At 38.9% G+C, this 17,252-nt stretch overlaps 1 protein-coding gene and 1 long non-coding RNA gene across 2 annotated transcripts in view; one reads left to right on the top strand and one right to left on the bottom strand.

The window, feature by feature from the left end:
- ACSS3 (acyl-CoA synthetase short-chain family member 3) overlaps positions 1–17,252 on the bottom strand; it is a 78,061-nt gene that overhangs the window by 29,697 nt on the left and 31,112 nt on the right. The window contains 2 exon segments of the mRNA XM_416118.8: positions 4,231–4,334; positions 12,311–12,462. Of these exon segments, the coding sequence (XP_416118.3) occupies positions 4,231–4,334; positions 12,311–12,462 (256 nt within the window).
- On the top strand, positions 48–3,460 carry LOC107052846. Its single transcript, XR_001465595.3, has 2 exons — positions 48–212; positions 3,034–3,460. It is a non-coding gene; the product is annotated as an uncharacterized LOC107052846 (long non-coding RNA).

Here is a 17,252-nt window from a genome sequence, read left to right as displayed (position 1 = left end):
AGTTCTGTAGTGGAAACCTAGAGAGATTACCTAACAGAATTCAGCTGCAAAATCCACCTTTCTGGAAACTCACAATAAGATTCTGCAAGACGTTGCCAAGACAACGCAATGGCAACTGAAGACAGGGGACCAGAACGTGCTGCCTGGAGACATTAATAAACTCTTCTCCTTAAATGACTGTGGTAGGAAGTAATTCATTGAAATATATTACAGTGAGTATACTTAACTATGATTCATATTTTTTACACTGAATACAATGGTGTAATTGTTTTGTTTGTATAGTCTCAATAAAATACCAGTAAAACTACTACCCCTGTGAAATTACACAACAATAATATCTATTAATAAAAATAATACCAGCATGGCAGCTGCATGTTTTAGAGAGAATACACACAGAAGAAACAAGATTAGAATGGCCTGGGTTGAAAAGGACCTCAACGATCATCTAGTTTCAACCCCACTGCAGTGTGCAGGGTCATCAACCACTAGACCAGGCTGCCCAGAGCCACATCCAGCCTGGCCTTGAATGCCTCCAAGGATGGGGCAGAAGTGATAGAGGAAATTAAGTGTGCTACAGAATTTCAGGAATTCCCAACAGAGTACCCCAGATCTCATTACAGCGTACACACACTAACTTCAGCAAACATAATGCAGCAAGCACTAAGTGACATCTGTCATAACCGCCCACGGCAGACACCCATTTCCTGTTGGATAAGGCAGCTTATTTCCATGAAATAATCTTCTCATGTTTCTACCTGTTAGTGAGTTTATGGTTAGGACAGTTAAGGTAACTGCATCCTAACATAAAATATCCAACCTGAACCTCCTACACCTGCATGCTCACTCAGATTCCCATTGTATAAGGAGTACACAACAACAACAAAAAGTGAAACAAGTCTCATGAGTAGGATTTTATGCACTTCAAATTTTATACCTGAATTTTTAGGTTTGGTTGTGTTTCACCTGAGTTTTCCCATACACCCTCAGAGTATCAGAATATTTTTGTCTGAAAATATCAGTAGGAAAAATAAGCCTCTTCACATCCTATATTTATTGTGAAGAAATGAAAATCTAGATTGCTAACATCTGATAATCTCAAAGCAGATGTGGAAGACTCATTTTATTTATTTCTACTACAAATACTGAATAGCTACCATGAAAGCAGCGAGGGAAGTTTAACAGAAGTTTTCAGAGTCTGTGCTTCCGCAGCTCTTCACTCTCTCATTGCTGATATTTTTTTTCTTTTCAAATTCAAAGCGGGATCCAAAACCAAGGTAACCTAAACTCACCTTACATTGTGTATTTAGCACTCTCCAAAGATGAAAGTGAAACCTACACATTATTTAGGTTATTTCAATTCGATTTGGCAGAGTTCCTTGTGATGTATTTAGCTGGAATACTGAAACGCAGCAACTGCATCATTTCTTTAAAACATCAGTACACAAAGAGACTTATAATGAGGTCTGGAAAGGTCTTTTTTGTTTCCCTTCACAAATATTCAAAATGTCACAAAACACGAAATTATGACAGGTAAATTCATTTCTGAGCAGGAAAAATTGTTTTCTAACACTGAATTTGCAGTAGTTTTCTGAATAGCTTAGGGCAAAATACTTGTCTCTCTCAATTTAATATCTGTCAGATAGGAATAACTTTATTTACTCCTCCAGTGTGTTGAAAGAATTAATGTGCTTGCATTTGCACAATTACTTTGAAGATGAAAATGGCTATTTAAATGCTGTGTCATTTTATATAAATAAGCAAAAAGCACCTGTGTAAATCCAAAACAAGATTATCCTCTCCTTACATATAGATGAGTATGAGATCTGAAAGTATTGTTCTTTCATCCATTGCCACGTCTCCAAAGGAAAGAGCAAGTGTTTAGCAGTCCTTACTTCCTCAAATCCTACTTGCCACTTGCAGATACTGTGACACACCTTTCATATCTTTTATGATGTCCTTACTACAATTGCAACACAAAAACTCAAATTAAAAAAAAACGTTACTGATGAAGGCATGTTGACACAAATCAAAGATGTTACCAGTTAGGTTTAAGTGATCTAACCACTTCAAGTCCCCTAATTAAAGCCTTCTTCCCTTTAAAGTACTGTTTCAATCACAGTGATTTCACATACTGCATATATCTTCCCGAGACAAAAATCAAAGAAAGCTACGTTCATTTTTTTGTCCATACTCATCTATTTCTGACCTCAATGCACCGTAAACAAGCCGATAGCTTTGAAGAAACATCATTAAGACTAAACAAGTAAACATTTCACATTCCCTTTTCTCTTTTTTATAACAGCATTTAAAACTTTTATTCCCGATCACTCATTCCTGTCTCCATAGAGGGATTCAGTCACTTCTCAGTTCTGCAAAGCTGATCTCTTTCCTACTTTTTTCAGTCATAAGCAAGCAATTAATCCATCTCACAAGAAACACGAGCAACTCAGTTCTTCTTCTCCACCATCTTCTGCTCTAGCCTCAGTTGAAAGAGTCAATGACTAATACAAAATTGCAAAAACAAGACCACGGCATTCAGTAAGATGTCAACATTTCTCACAGTGTCATGATGCTCCTGCTTTAAAAGAAAACAGATCCAAAAAAATCATCAAATCCAGGAATATGTAACGATTTGCTGGATTGTTAAAGGTCAAAGGCATTCTCACATATATAAATAGGTCAGTGGCTTTCAGCTTGGGCATAACAAAACAGCAGCATGTGCCCCCAGCAATTTAATTAAAATAAAAAGTAATTTGTAAAATTTAATATTTTTTACTGTGAAATAAATATTGCTATTAAAAAAAAAAAATTTAACTTACTATCTCTACATAAAATGCAGTTAGGTGGTTAATTGTCTTGACCTCTTCCTGCTACGAGTAATGAGGTTTTTTATTTCTGTGCTTTTGTTATTTTTTTATCTTTTAGAAGCATTTCAGAAAATTCCTACTTCTGAGAGTTGAATTTCTGTCATCAGCCTCCCTGTAAAGCCTGACCTTGCTTCTAGATATAACGTATTTTCTCTTTCTGTCCTAGTTCCAGAAGGAGTTCTCTCTTCAGACAAGCTTGCCTTTGGCTCTGCTTGCTCAACTTTCAGCCCAGGGAGACTGCACGCTCCTAAGCTTTTAAAAGATGATGCTTGAAAAACGACCAGCTCTCTTGTACCCCTAAACCATCTGGATCGGATTCCCAGTGGACACTGCTAGCTAGCTGCCTGAAAAGCTTCGAGTCTGCACTCTTGAAGCCCAGGGAGGAAACTCTGCTGACATTTTTTCCTCATTACACCAAAAGTGTAGAACTGAACTATTTCATGACCACTGTAGGCAAGACAGCCACCTACTATCACCTCTCCCACAAGATCTTCCCTATTTACAAACAACAGATCCAGGAGGACTCCTTTCCTATTTAGATCACGAAGTAGATGTGACAGAAATTTATCTTCAACATGCTTTTGGAATTTCCAGCCTTACTTGTGTCAGTATGATCTTTACAGTTTATGACTGAGGAGTTGAAATCTCCAGTATGCACAAGAGCAACTGATCCAGAAATTTCACCTTATTGCCTACTGCCTTATTCTGCCATATTGCTCATCTGTGTTACTGTCTGGATGAGTGATAGCAGACACCCTCAACAACAATTGCACCACTTTTCACACCCTTAATCCTCACCAAGAGGCTCTCTACCATGTCATCTCTAACTACAGGGCTGTACAGTCTAATCCCTCCCTTAAGTACAGTGCAGCACCTCCACCTCCCCTGTCCCCGACTATCCCTCTTGACCAGCCAATGGCCTTCATCCCAGTACTCCACTCGTTTGTTTTCAATTACACAAAATGTGCAAAAAAAAAAAAACAAAAAAAAAACACCAACAAAACAACTCAAACCTGAAAGCTTCTCCAAATACAAATTTTTTTATTATAAATTAATCACACATGCTAACATAAAATTGCACCTGGAAAAGCACTAGAACCAGATAATACCTTTGTTTTTCTACAGTTGTTAAAAATTCTGAAGTCATTTTTCAGACCAATTCCAAAAAAAAAAAAAAACCCTACATTTCCACATTTTGATGTTGAATTAAATGAAAACAATTTTTTGTTTGTTTGTTTTCATAGTTAGTCCTGACTATTTAAATCTTCCTGGAAACACATAGCTCATCTATCTGCAGACTCAAGAACAAGGTCAGAAAACATCTCATCACCACATTTTACTACCAGTAGTTTAAAATACTCACCAGTTTGCCACCAGTGGTCCAAGACAGGTACCTTGAAGACTTTTTTTGACCATTCTAGTGTGTCCACATCACAGTGTTCACCAGCTACAAACAACGTCCTGAACCTTTAAATAACAGTAAAATAACAGTAAAATATATATATATATATATATATATATATATATGCATCTTGATCTGGACAGGAAAGTAACACAAAAATTAAGTCAATTAATTCAACAAACATATGTGGTCTGTGTCCCTGATAAGATAAAGAGAAAAGGGGAGGGAGGTCTCTTACTCTTTGTATACTCCATCCCACTGAGTAACAAGTAAAATCCTGCAATACTAATTTATGCAATCCGATACATCATGTAAAAGAAGCTCTTTTTTTCAGAATTCAGAGATCTTGGTAGGCCAGTGAAAACCCACTCTAAATGGAAGCAAGGAATATTTAAATAATTTATACACAAATCTAGGTAGATATCCATCAGGCCAAACAAAAACACAAAATACAAAAAATAGAGATATCAGAGAAAATAGTGAATAAGCAGAAATAATACAAAATACCTGTAGCATAACTCTAAGCTTTAAGTTCTTAACAATGTTCCATTTAAACAGATCTTAATGTTTTGTGAGTTATCTTTTTATATGCCTTTGGAAATGAGTTTGGTAGAGAAACAACAGCAGCTAAAAACCTTTTCCTGTACAGACAGAGGCTATTTAGATATAAATAAAAATAAATAAATTACGTAATCCTACAAGATAACCATGATCTCAGAACAACAGTATTGGAATTCAGCCTATTTGGCTGGATACTCTGATGCAACTTTGGCAGAAAATAAATGCAACACCTGGCAATCAAGACAGATGCAGAGCATTTTCACACCACTAAATCAGGCAGTGCTACATACCTGGGCAATAACCCCCTCCCGGTCTTAATCATCACCTTTTATCAGAATTTGCCACACTGTTGTCCTTCATTAAGCACTACAAATTGATTTCATGCTTTGTTTAGTATGATAAGGTTCTCTGTCAACTGTAGCTTTCTTGAATATGATTATTACTACATGGAATTGGAACATTACAGTACAACACTGCACACTGCAAAGATTTTCATAGAATCATAGAATCACTAAGGTTGGAAAAGACCCACAGGATCATCCAGTCCAACCACTTGCCCTTCACTAATGGTTCTAACTAAACCATGTCCCTCAACACAACATCCAAACGCTCTTTGAACACCACCAGACTCAGTGACTCCACCACCTCTCTGGGCAGCCCATTCCAGTGCCTGACCACCCTTTCACAGAAGTAGTATTTCCTAACGCCCAGCGTGCACCTTCCCTGGCACAGCTTGAAGCCATTCCCTCTAGTCCTATCACTAGTCACACGAGAGAAGAGGATGACCCCCAGCTCACTACAACCTCCTTTCAGGCAGTTATGGAGAGCAATGAGGTCTCTCTCCCCTGAGCCTCCTCTTCTCTAGACTGAACAATCCCAGCTCCTTCAGCCACTCCTCCTAAGGCCTGTACTCCAAACCCCTCACCAGCTTTGTTGCTCTCTTCTGGACATGCTCCAGGGCCTCGATGTCTTTCTTACAGCGAGGGGCCCAAAACTGGACACAGTTCTTGAGGTGCGGCCTCACCAGTGCTGAGTACAACTACTTCCCTGTTCCTGCTGGCCACACTATTTCTGATACAAGCCAGGATGCCATTGGCCTTCTTGGCCACCTGGGCACACTGCTGGCTCATGTTCAGTCGAGCGTCAGTCAACACCCCCAGGTCCATTTCCTCTACACAGTCTTCCAGCCACTCTGCCCCAAGCCTGTAGCGTTGCCTGGGGTTATTGTGGCCAAAGTGCAGGACCCGGCATTTGGTCTTGTTGAATTCCATCCCATTGGCTTCAGCCCAGCAATCCACCCAGATTTTGATCTTTATAACACTGGCACAGCAACTTTATTCCTCTTGTAGCAGATTTTTTGCATTTCTGATTTTGTAACAAGCAACTTAAAATTAATCCATCTTATAAAAAGTTACAAAAGAACAATTAATTATCTTGCCCTCACACCACTTGGAGCAGAAGACAGGGACATCCAGTATCAGGCCAACAAACTTCTTTCATGTAACAAAGAGTCACCATGACCAGAACGTGATACAGATTTACAGAATCATCACATATCCTGAGCTGGAAGGGACCTGCAAGGATCACCAAGTGCAACTTCTGGTATCTCATAGGACCACCCAAAATCAAACCCTATGTCTGAGAGAATTGTCCAAAAACTGCTTAAACTCCAGCAGCTTTGGGCTATGCCCACTGCTCTGGGGAGCCTGTTCCAGGGCCCGGCCACCCTTCGGAAAAGAAGCATTTCCAAACACCCAACCTGCCTCTCCCGTGACACAGCTCCATGCCGTTCCCTCAGGCCCTGTCACTGTCACAGAGAGCAGAGCTCAGCGCTGCCCCTCCGCTCCCTGTGAGGTGCTGCAGCCGCCATGAGGCCTTCCCTCAGCTCCTCTGCTCTGGGCTGAACCAACCAAGAGATCCCAGCTGCTCCCCATACATCTTGTCCCTCCAGACCCTTCTCCACCTTTGCAGCCCTTCTCTGGAGGCTAATACTTTTACATCATTATATTGTGCTATTCTAAACTGCACACAGTGCTAAAGCGTGGCTAGAAATTAGAATTCAGCATTCTCAAAGCTGAAGATAATTTCTGGAAAAGGTACAGAGTAAGCAGGTGGGTTAACAGCAAGCTTTTAACTTCCTGCCAAGCTTGGAAGTCAAACCCCTGCTGCTGTGTCAGACTGAATAGCTAACAGCTGAGAAGGAGATTGTCTACTTGTCATATCCTCATATTGGACAGGGCAGAAAGCAAGTTCTTTTTGAAGTAAATCTGAGGTCTTAGTACTACAGTTTTACATGACACAGCATATGTCCACCCCTAGGACTGATGTGTATATAGACCGTGTCTAAGAATATAGATGTCTGGTCATAGTAGGGGGTGGTCTTTTGCTTGATGTCCAATTGTACTGTGTAGGTGAACTGGAGGACACTTACACATAGAGAAAACAGAAGTATTTAAACTGACTTCATGGAAGTCTGACACTGTGCTAATCAAAATTCCTGCTGAAAGGAACAGTCTTTCATTCTTATTAAATGCAGCAAGTAAGACTGGAAGTTACTCTGGAACTTCAAACAATGTACAGACAAAAACAGACAAAACAAAAGCACAAGTAAGCAAGCAGCTTTCACATCAAGGAAGCATAGTGTTTTCTGTACTCATAAATCTGCCTCATTTTGGTAAACTGCCTTCTGAGCACATCTCCTGTATTAGAAGATGATGGTTTTAATGAGTGTGTCCCCAATTAGAATCCTGAATGTATTTTCTTTGAAAGCACAAGCTACTGCTGATAATTACGGTTAATAGCTAACTGGGAGTTGCAACAGTTAAAAGTTTATAATAGCAGAGAACAAAATACTGAATAAATAAAGCCCACAAATACTTTCTGAAAAGCTTTTTAAGACTCATGTTTACATGCAGGACACTTCTCCTAAGCATTGCTCAATTTACATGGTATTGAATATTCTCTAACTAGGCCTACTGAACACAGAATTTCAGCTCAGATGTAAAAATTTAACTTATGAATGTATTAACTTTACGAACTTCTAAAAACCCTGATAAGTGCCCTTGCTTTAAAAGCAGGGCTAGCAATAGACCAAGAGCTCAAAAGATTTGTCTAAAATGTTAAGACAGAATGCTACCCCCTAAGCCAGAACCAGAACTCCTCCTTTTGAATTCCCAGCTTTAATAATCAGGCCTGTTTCCACAGGCTCTGGAGCAATCCCATGCTGTGGGAAGAACTGGGACTAGCTCTTTGGACAACTTAGCATACAAACCTATCAAAGAGAACATGAGAGCAAAGAGCCATAAGCCTAACAAAGCATAACAGCTATGAATTTATTTTCTCCTGTCAAACAGTATAACAAGAGAGATGGCAACAGTTATAAAATGTCCCACTGTGAACAATTTTTTAAGAATCCACTTAAAACTTCAAAGCATGTCAATGCACCTATTATTGCAATCATCTATCACTGCAATGCAGTTAATGGGGTAGAAAGATCTTAAAACCTCTCTGTTACGAAAATATGTCTCAAGTTGTCATTCTGAAAATCAAGATTTTAGGCCCTATTAGTCCAGTGGAGTGGATATGAAGTGCTACCTCATGCAGGGGTCAGATAAGCATTAGTGGTCCTGCCACAATCTAACTTACTCAAAACAGCATGCACATTTTGGTGTCACTCCAAGCACAAAAGAAACCGCATACCAAAACCACTATCCCAAAGCAGGAGTGTTCACATGAGTAATAACCTCAGCTAAACTATTCTGGATTAAAAGATCATAAAAGTGTTTTTAAGTCTGGAATGCATACACCAGTTTTTCCTGGCAAAGAAGATCTCTGCATCACGTTAAATAAACCTGTCTTTGATGAAAAAAAAAAAAAAAAACCAACAAAAAAAACAAAAAACAGTGAGGAAGGATAATTTACACTTCTTAAGGCAATCTGAAAATAAAGAATTCTGACCAATTCTTAAAGCCTCTGGAGACTGTAGACATTTAAACATGTAAAAAAAAAAAAATATATATATATATATATAAATCATCTCATTTTTCTCCATTGGTGTCCTTGCCTGCTCTCCTCCCCAACCATATTTTACCATGTTCAAGAGGATTCAAGCACTTGATGTTTTGGTGATCAAGTCAGAGATACAGAATACAAAAGCAGCTCAGCTCCCTTTCCCAGTGCAGGTGAAAGGGAGATCCACAAGAGCCCTTTTAAGAACTCAGCTAAAGACTCCATGAGGAACAGCCATACATGATCTACAGCAGCACAAAGTAGGTGGTAGCAAACAGTACTCCGTAGCGTACTTCAATTTCCTAGATTCCAAGCTTTAATCACATCTCTAGCAGCGTGTGCGAGACATGAATTTTGTGAGAAAGAATTTCTAACAGCTCTGAATTTGCTCCTTCAATTTCCCATCCCCTTGCTCCTGTGTTTTGAGAGAAAAACTAGCAGTTACTAATCAACTTTATATCTGCTATTTCTGAACAGATTGTATGTAATCAGTTTCATATTTCTTTCTTAAGCAAGCATATTAATATCTGGTATCAAACAAACATGCTTCAGTCTCTAGAATCTCTTGATATAATAAAATGGCAGAACACTCACAATTAACCTAAAGCAAAGAAAGCCAAGTAGGCTATGGAACAGAAGCTACAAATTACGACTATCCATATTTTAATTTAATCTGTTGAACTGTCACCCAATTTCATGTATAGCTGTCAGCTGTCAATCATTTGGAAATCAGACCTAACCAAATCATAGTAATCGAGTCCATTAGAATACGGATTGTGATTCCAAATTGAGTTAATGGTTCGATGCTATGGAGTTACCTCATGAAGATGTTAACTGACTCCAAAAGCCAACCAGAACACACCCAGGTACTTGCAGGTCATAGAATTTGGGTGTCAGTTGATTTTCAAACACAACAGACAGCAGTACGATCAGATGGACCTAGTCTTTAAAGACACCATAGAGATAAGTGGTTGAACAGGGCTTTTATCCCACAGTCCTGCAAATCAAAGATCTCTTTTGCTGTTTAATATAACACATGTTTAAGACATAAGTGATATTTTGTCTCAAAGGCAAATGTTAATGTAAGATTCCAAAAGCCAATATGGAATTCAAAGAAAGCACACTATAAGCTTTGGAAACATCACATAACTTAGTTGTCAGTGATACTAACAACATTAGCTTTTAACAGGGATTTATATAATTTATGTCAGTTCAGAGGAACAGAACTCTGGTTATCATTCAATTCACTTCCGTAAATCAAGTACTCCTCTGTGTACTGGAAGCTGCCATTGCCTACCTTCTCTGTATCTTATCAGGAATAGTTCTTTTTAAATAGGATTTTAAAACAAGAACACCTTAATCCACAGCGTATTTTAATATAAGTTCTCAGGAACTAAATGCACCATGGTGGAACCCTCTTTCAAGAATACTTTCCTGGCCATATGATACTGAGTTTCTAGAATAAGTAGGGATATTTTATCCCAGATGGCAGAAAGACATTTCACTTTACAGCTCTATACAAAGTAATGGATAATAAAGTTTCATAGCATATGAAGTAGATGTGTATGAAGTAAACATAAGACAGATTTCAAACTGAAAGGAAATTCTCTTGACCTTGGATGGAGAAGTCCATCCAAGATTTTAGCCATTTGCTGGACCCTATTTCTGAAGAACTGCAGTTTTAGTTTTAAAATAACACACACTATAACTAGCTGGATGTTAATATTGAAATCATTATAGAATAGCCAGACTTATTTAAATACCCTTTTCAATTCAGTACAATATGCCACGGTATCCCACATAGCCAAGTAGTTAAGAGTCACAGCTAGACTTTACAGTAAGATAATTCTTGTCTAACACTGAAAGAGAGGCATGCTGAAGACTGTCAACCTTCCAGTACCATGCTGTAGTCAGAGAACTGTCACTGGTATTGACTTTTTACCCGTAGGTGAAAAGGAGTTTGGATTTTGTATCTGACTGACTTAAGACAATTCAAGAGAACACTAGATACTAAATGCTGCACTAGAGAAGTCTTGTAACAGGGAATGATGTGGCCCAAAGCTGAATTAATTATGAGCAGAATAAAATCATACTCAAATGGAGAAGCTCATCAACTAAGCACTGAACAGGAATGTCAAAAATAGCTTTTTACATTGGGACAGCTGATATCAGCAAGGGGACTCTTACTTGCCTGGAATTCTTTGAAAAATTCAACAACCTACAAAGCAGGTTAGCAGATTTTCTACTCAGTTATTACTCTAATTATATGAACTGGCTCACTTTAGTCACTACCTAAAGAACTGCTGAGGAATGGCAAATTTTCTAGCATGTGAGCCACCTTCTTTCTATGAAACATCACAAAAGAATAGGGCTTTAGTGTCTCAAAATAGATTTGTTCCTCATTTCATGGAAGGGAAACAATTGATGATAGCGCTTAAAAGAGATGGAAGAAAACCTGTAATGAATACCTCAGGAATAAATCCAGCTTACAGACACATAAAACTTTTCAGAGTAATTAATAAAGCGAAAGTATAATTAAGCTATACAGATTTGCATCTTTCTTTATTCTTTGGACAACTGTGACAGGTGTTCCCATGACTGAATACTGCCTAGCATCTCACATGGCCCTCATCCGATGCTAAGCAAATGATTCAACTTCAAGATTAGACAGCATCCAAAACCACATATTCCTAATGTTTGCTATGTGATACTGAGCTTAATTTTCATGTACCTGTGATTGTTCAGTAATACTGCAGTCAGAATGAAGAGCATTTTAACAACATAATGTTAATAATGTATTTTAATCAAAAAATTCTAAAACCTCTCAAATAGCAGTAGTTTAGTGGCTTAGATTGGGTATTCAAAATTAATAGAAGACTTTGACCTTAATCTCCCTGTGCTTCAGCTTCCCATCTGCAAAACACGGCTAATACCACTCTCTCATCTCACAACGGATTTGTAAGGATGAACTCAGTCACAATTTTGAAGCACGGAGGTAGCAAAGTGATAAACACTTGATAAAAACAGTATGAAATAGCAGTACATAACTGTAATCGGAAACTGAATAATGGAAAGATAAGATATTGGCTAGCTTCTGATTAAATGAACACTGAAGATCCTGCACACTCAATAAAGCGGGAGATCACGTGGGAAAATGGTACAGGATCATGTAATCCAAGACTGTATTACAGGGTATAAGCACACTGGAGTAATATTGAGTAAGCAATCTTAACTCACTAAGAATTCTTAACCTTACAGTCATCTTTTTAATGGTAATTAAAGTCATGTTTTTAATAGCTCATCTCTCCTCCAAACTATCAACAGAAATTCATAACCAAATGTGTACACCTAATTTGTCAAGAATACATTTGAATTCTGCTATACAGAGGTGGATAAAGCCCCAGACATTGCTATTCTTAGCTTATCCAGTCTGTTTCTGTAAGAAACTGCTTCCAGTGTATCCTTAGTTCACCTTTTTAGAGAGTACTGCTTTCCCAGAGCTGCCTCAGGGTCCTGCTGACGGATTGCTCTAATTGCAGTTGGTGAAGTAAAGAAGGCAGCTACTTCATGCTCTGCTAGCACGCGGAAATAGGCACCAGCATCTGGCGTTCCCACAGGCTTCCCCTATGGAGAGAATAATTTAAAATGTCACAGGATAAAAATACTTCATAATTCCTTGACAGTTCAAGGCTTGAACATGTAACAGTAGCAGTAGCACAGCAAGAGAGCTAATTTCAAATAAGACTTTAATGCAGAATTTGTTAAAAACAACAATACAGTATGTGTATTCACTTGAAAAAAATAAATTTCACAAGCTTTGGGCACAATCTCTTGAATGAGTACAGGATACACCAGCTGCTACTGAGAAAGACAGGACAAACTGACAAGCAAATGAAAAGACAGCCCAAATAGCTGTTATTACACTGGCAGCAGAGGGAGTCATGTCTACGTCTATCCTTATTGTGAGACAGGCTGTTAAAACACTGAGTCTCACTGGAGAACGAGTCTCTGGACACAGTGGCATTTCAGCTATATCCCCCATGCACAGGACTACATGTCATAACACCAACTTGCTGTTACCTAGAATTTTTCTCTTATGTCTGGAGAAATTCCCATTCAGCTGCTTACAACTGGCTTCTGGGCATCTTTGTGCTGCTGCTGTAAATCAAGACCAGAGAGAAGCCAAAGACCCCTTTACTGAGTTAGTTTGATATCAGACTGTGATACGTATTTTGGGGGAGTGGGTTAGGGTTTGGAAAACTAAACACTGTTTTTAGCTACAGGGAATAGTCAGGAAAGTAGTAAACAGAAGTAACTGGAAGCTACAAATTGTCCACTGGTAAATAATAACAAATAGTAGTTTTCTGTGGTGCTCCAAATATAAAGCACACAAACAATATAGGAGAGACACATGCTTTTCATACTGCAAAACCCAGTTTTGCCATTGCTTTATGCAAAAAGCCATCAACACAGAGCAAGCTTCACCACTGAAAACATCACCAACTTCACAGCAGTTCACCAGTCATAAAATAAATTTATACCTCCACAATCCTTGTGTAAATGCAAATTTGGAGTGCATCCTTAACAAGTGTCATTCACATTCATGTATTTCATTACTTTCAAGAGCTGCAGGTACAACTTTGGATTCTTAGCCAGCCACAGGCAGTACAGTCTTGACATCTGCCACCAATGTTCAAGAAACTAGATATACTTTTTCATTTAAAACAGCAGATTTGCAATAAGGCAAACACAATACAAGAGATTGATACGTCTAGTGAAAAAAGTAACACACAAAACTCTAATTAATACCTCAGTATGCAAAGGCACAAAAAGAACACAGGCATGTGAATACCTTGAAGAATTTACTAAATCCAGTATTTTTATTCTAGTAACAAAGCACTAGTAACAAAGCAAATACCTTTACAGAAAGGTACACAAACCAAGTTTGTTGCCCATCCCAACACTGAAAGCCACCCCCTGCTGTGATGCAGACTCCCAGGAATTTGTCCTTTCCCAACTCCCAAACTCCCTCCCATTGCAAACTACCCCATGCTAGCCTGGCACCCAACTGCAAGAGTGCTAAGAAGCCAGCTGCCAGATTTCAAGACATCAGGATGATTGAGGCTGGCTATATCCCACTGGCTTTGCTGCCCTACAGTGAACTACCACTAGTGAGAGTGCTGCTGAGGAAGCAGAGGATGGTTAGAGAAGGAAAAAAGCAGGAAAAAGCGGAAGATACAACTGAGTCTTCTTCTAAAGGTAGAAGAGGTGATGACAAGCAAACAGAGAATAAACAAAAGACAACCAGGGAATCATCAATGACAAAACCTCTGTTTTTCTAATAGCCTGTCCAAACTTCCAAAAAAGGCATGCAAAAGAATGTGATTATCTTACTGAAAAAATAAGTCCTTTTTTCCTTTCATGTAACAGTTCCCAAAGAAAAATCTATCATCAGATTTTTTTGTCCTTCAGCCTTCTCCTTCCACACATCTTCACTGCAGCTTTCACATATTCATTCAGATGTTCAGCATTTGTTAAGGAATTCCTTTATTCAAGTTCATGTCATCTCCATATAACATTCAGTACACCTGCAGATCCGCAACTATCTGCTTAGAAGTTCAACCCCACATCACTAACACTAACACAACTGGTCTTAGACTGGAACATTCCAAATTTCATAAACATCTCATTAACTACTTATGCAAGTGAAGTAGTAACATTTGTAATGAACTCAGACAGGAAAAAATACAAAAACTAACTGCTGGGCAACATGAGATGGGTTATTCTGCCAATAATAACATAGCCTGTAATTTTTAAGCAAATGTAAACTTCCAGAGCCCCTAAGAGCTCAGTGTCTGGCCCCAAGTACACCCAACTGCCTCCTATGGGTTTGGCTGCAGGTGCTCAAGGCCAGGCATGCTATAGTGCGGTTGTGTGATCTTCAATGAGAGTGCTGGGAAAACAGTAGAGCTGTGAGCAGAGCTGTGAGCAGCCTACCTTTCCTTCAGGGGCAATTTATGCTCAGGCCCTCTCCCTTGACCCCTGCTTGAGCCTTGCTGCAGCCGTGCCAAGGCCTGGGCTCAGGTCCGGACCTTGCACCTCCAGCAAGATCCATCTGTCCCAGATCCTGACTTGAGGTTTGGTTTGGAGAAGTGCAATTCTCAACAAATAAAACAACAAGAACCTCATAAGAAAAGGAATAGAAAATTCCTCTGCCAGTCAGTAAGACATAATTCCCAATAAGGAAACAAAACTGTCATTTAGGAAAAAAAAAAAATCTGGCCTGGCTATAAATTTTCTTACTGATTCTGCAGAAAAACCTCTACAGTGCCTTGGCAGCTGGTAACAGTTTAGCAAATGCATAAACAAAAACTGACATAGGCAAAACAAATCTGAGACACTGCAAATTAATTTCAGAGCACAAAAACCTACACATAAAATTGCCAAAGAGAGTTCTCATTTATCATACAAAAATTGTAAGCACTGCAAGATGCCATGAGAGGCTTATTACCACATATAATTTTGATTTTTAAAAAAGTTAGCATTATAAAAATTAAAGCACAAGGTAAATGAATTCAGAATATGGCAACATATTGCTGAGTCAATTGAAGAGTGTTAGCAAATGAGATGCTTCCATCGGATCTGCTGGGATCAGTTCAAGACATGAACTATTCAGTATTTGCATCAATACTGCAGATGAAAATTTATTTAAAAATTGCTGTCAATAGTAACTGGCTGGCAGGAACCAAGATGACAGTAGTCAAGAATAAGGCAGTCAGAAAGAGACTGATCTGCTCATCTGATTTTAAAAGAGAAGTACAACAGGCACTTCTTTTATCAGCTAGGAGGATTCACATAGAAAAGACTTTCTTTTAATAATCTACCAAGAGACTCTGAGAAGGATAGACAGCTAGGAATGTCTTTCTTTCTGGAAGTACCTAGTTTGAGCATGTAATTTATCAAATGTCTACCAACTGAGCAGTCATCCTCAGGCAGAACGTGTTGATGGATAATACGCGATTATGAAAGAAGATTCACGGGCAGCAAGAATGATCAACGGGATAAAAAGTTCTCCTGTGGAGAAAGTCAGAAGCCATTGGGATGGATTACTTGAGGGGAAAAAAGACACATGAGAGGAGAGTTACAATAAAGTCCCCAACTCCACATCAATAACAGCTCAGCAATCCCCTTTATGCCATACTCCTAACAACAAGGGGCTACTCAATTAAAGATAAATTCCAACTTATGAGGAGAAAATTTGGTGGAGTGAAAATTATACATGGAACTCATTGCTACCATCTCTGCTGATACCAGAGATATCAGGATTCAAAAGGAAACATTCTGAGGTATTTCTCCTGCAGCTACTGGCCCCATTACCAAACCCCCAGTAAGGACCTGATACATCCTACTAAACTCATCCTACAAATATAATCAATGTAGGTGATGATGGAAAGATGACAGAAGCGGCAGAACTCCAGATACAGTACTTTCTTTTTAAGCTGATGAAAATGGCTGATGGACTGTAGCAATGCTAGATGCCCCAACATAGCTAAGAAACGTGCTAAACGACAGTAAGTATAATCCTGGGCCCCTCCGTTGCTGCTGCTGTGTAAGCCATAGATTTGTTGCAATAGCAGTGACTAGAAGAAGCCTTATGAGAGCTATAGGGAAGAGGTTCCCCAGGCACTGCAATGATCATCCTGCTATCGCTCTGTGTGGGACTATAGCTCCCTCTGTCCCAGACCACTGAAATCAATTTCTTATTTGATTTCAGGGCTCCATGACAGGTATGGGCAACATCCTCTTCCTTATCCTAATTCCAAGTCCACGGATCCACTCTGGGAAAGGGGAAAAGTTGCTTACAGATTGGGATGCAACCCTCACAAGCAACCCAGAATGGGCCAGGAGGCTTCAAGGAGCTTCTTTATACCTAAAGTTCGTCATGCCTTAGAGAAAAACAACCCAGGACAGATTAAAAAAAGTACTTCTGCATTGAGAGGAATTCATTACTGTTCTCACATTCCTGACAATGGTTTTATGACAAGTAAAAACTGAAAGCATGTAGTTACCATAGCAATTATTAAAATAAGTTGTCACCTACTATGTAATTTAAAAATAAACAGATCACTTTAAGAAGCCAGTCCAGTCTATATCCAACAGTGGTTGTCCTTGGGCAAACGTGCTCAGGCCTTTTTTCTCCTTATCTGAAGAATATTGCTGATACTTCCCAGCCCACAAGCTACCATTAGGCCAGGACAAACTTTCACTACCTATTAATGAATATTCACCATTAATGCAGTCTTCTGAACAGAAGAAAAATTTTATTTCCATAAATATAATTTTTCTCATTACAGGGTACAATTTTTTTTTTTATTCCTATCTATCTTCAATCCTCAAAAAGAAGCCACTAACAT

Source organism: Gallus gallus, chromosome 1 (assembly GCF_016699485.2).
Source record: "Gallus gallus isolate bGalGal1 chromosome 1, bGalGal1.mat.broiler.GRCg7b, whole genome shotgun sequence".
Taxonomy (NCBI): Eukaryota; Metazoa; Chordata; class Aves; order Galliformes; family Phasianidae; genus Gallus; species Gallus gallus.
This window is presented reverse-complemented; position numbering and strand designations above follow the sequence as displayed.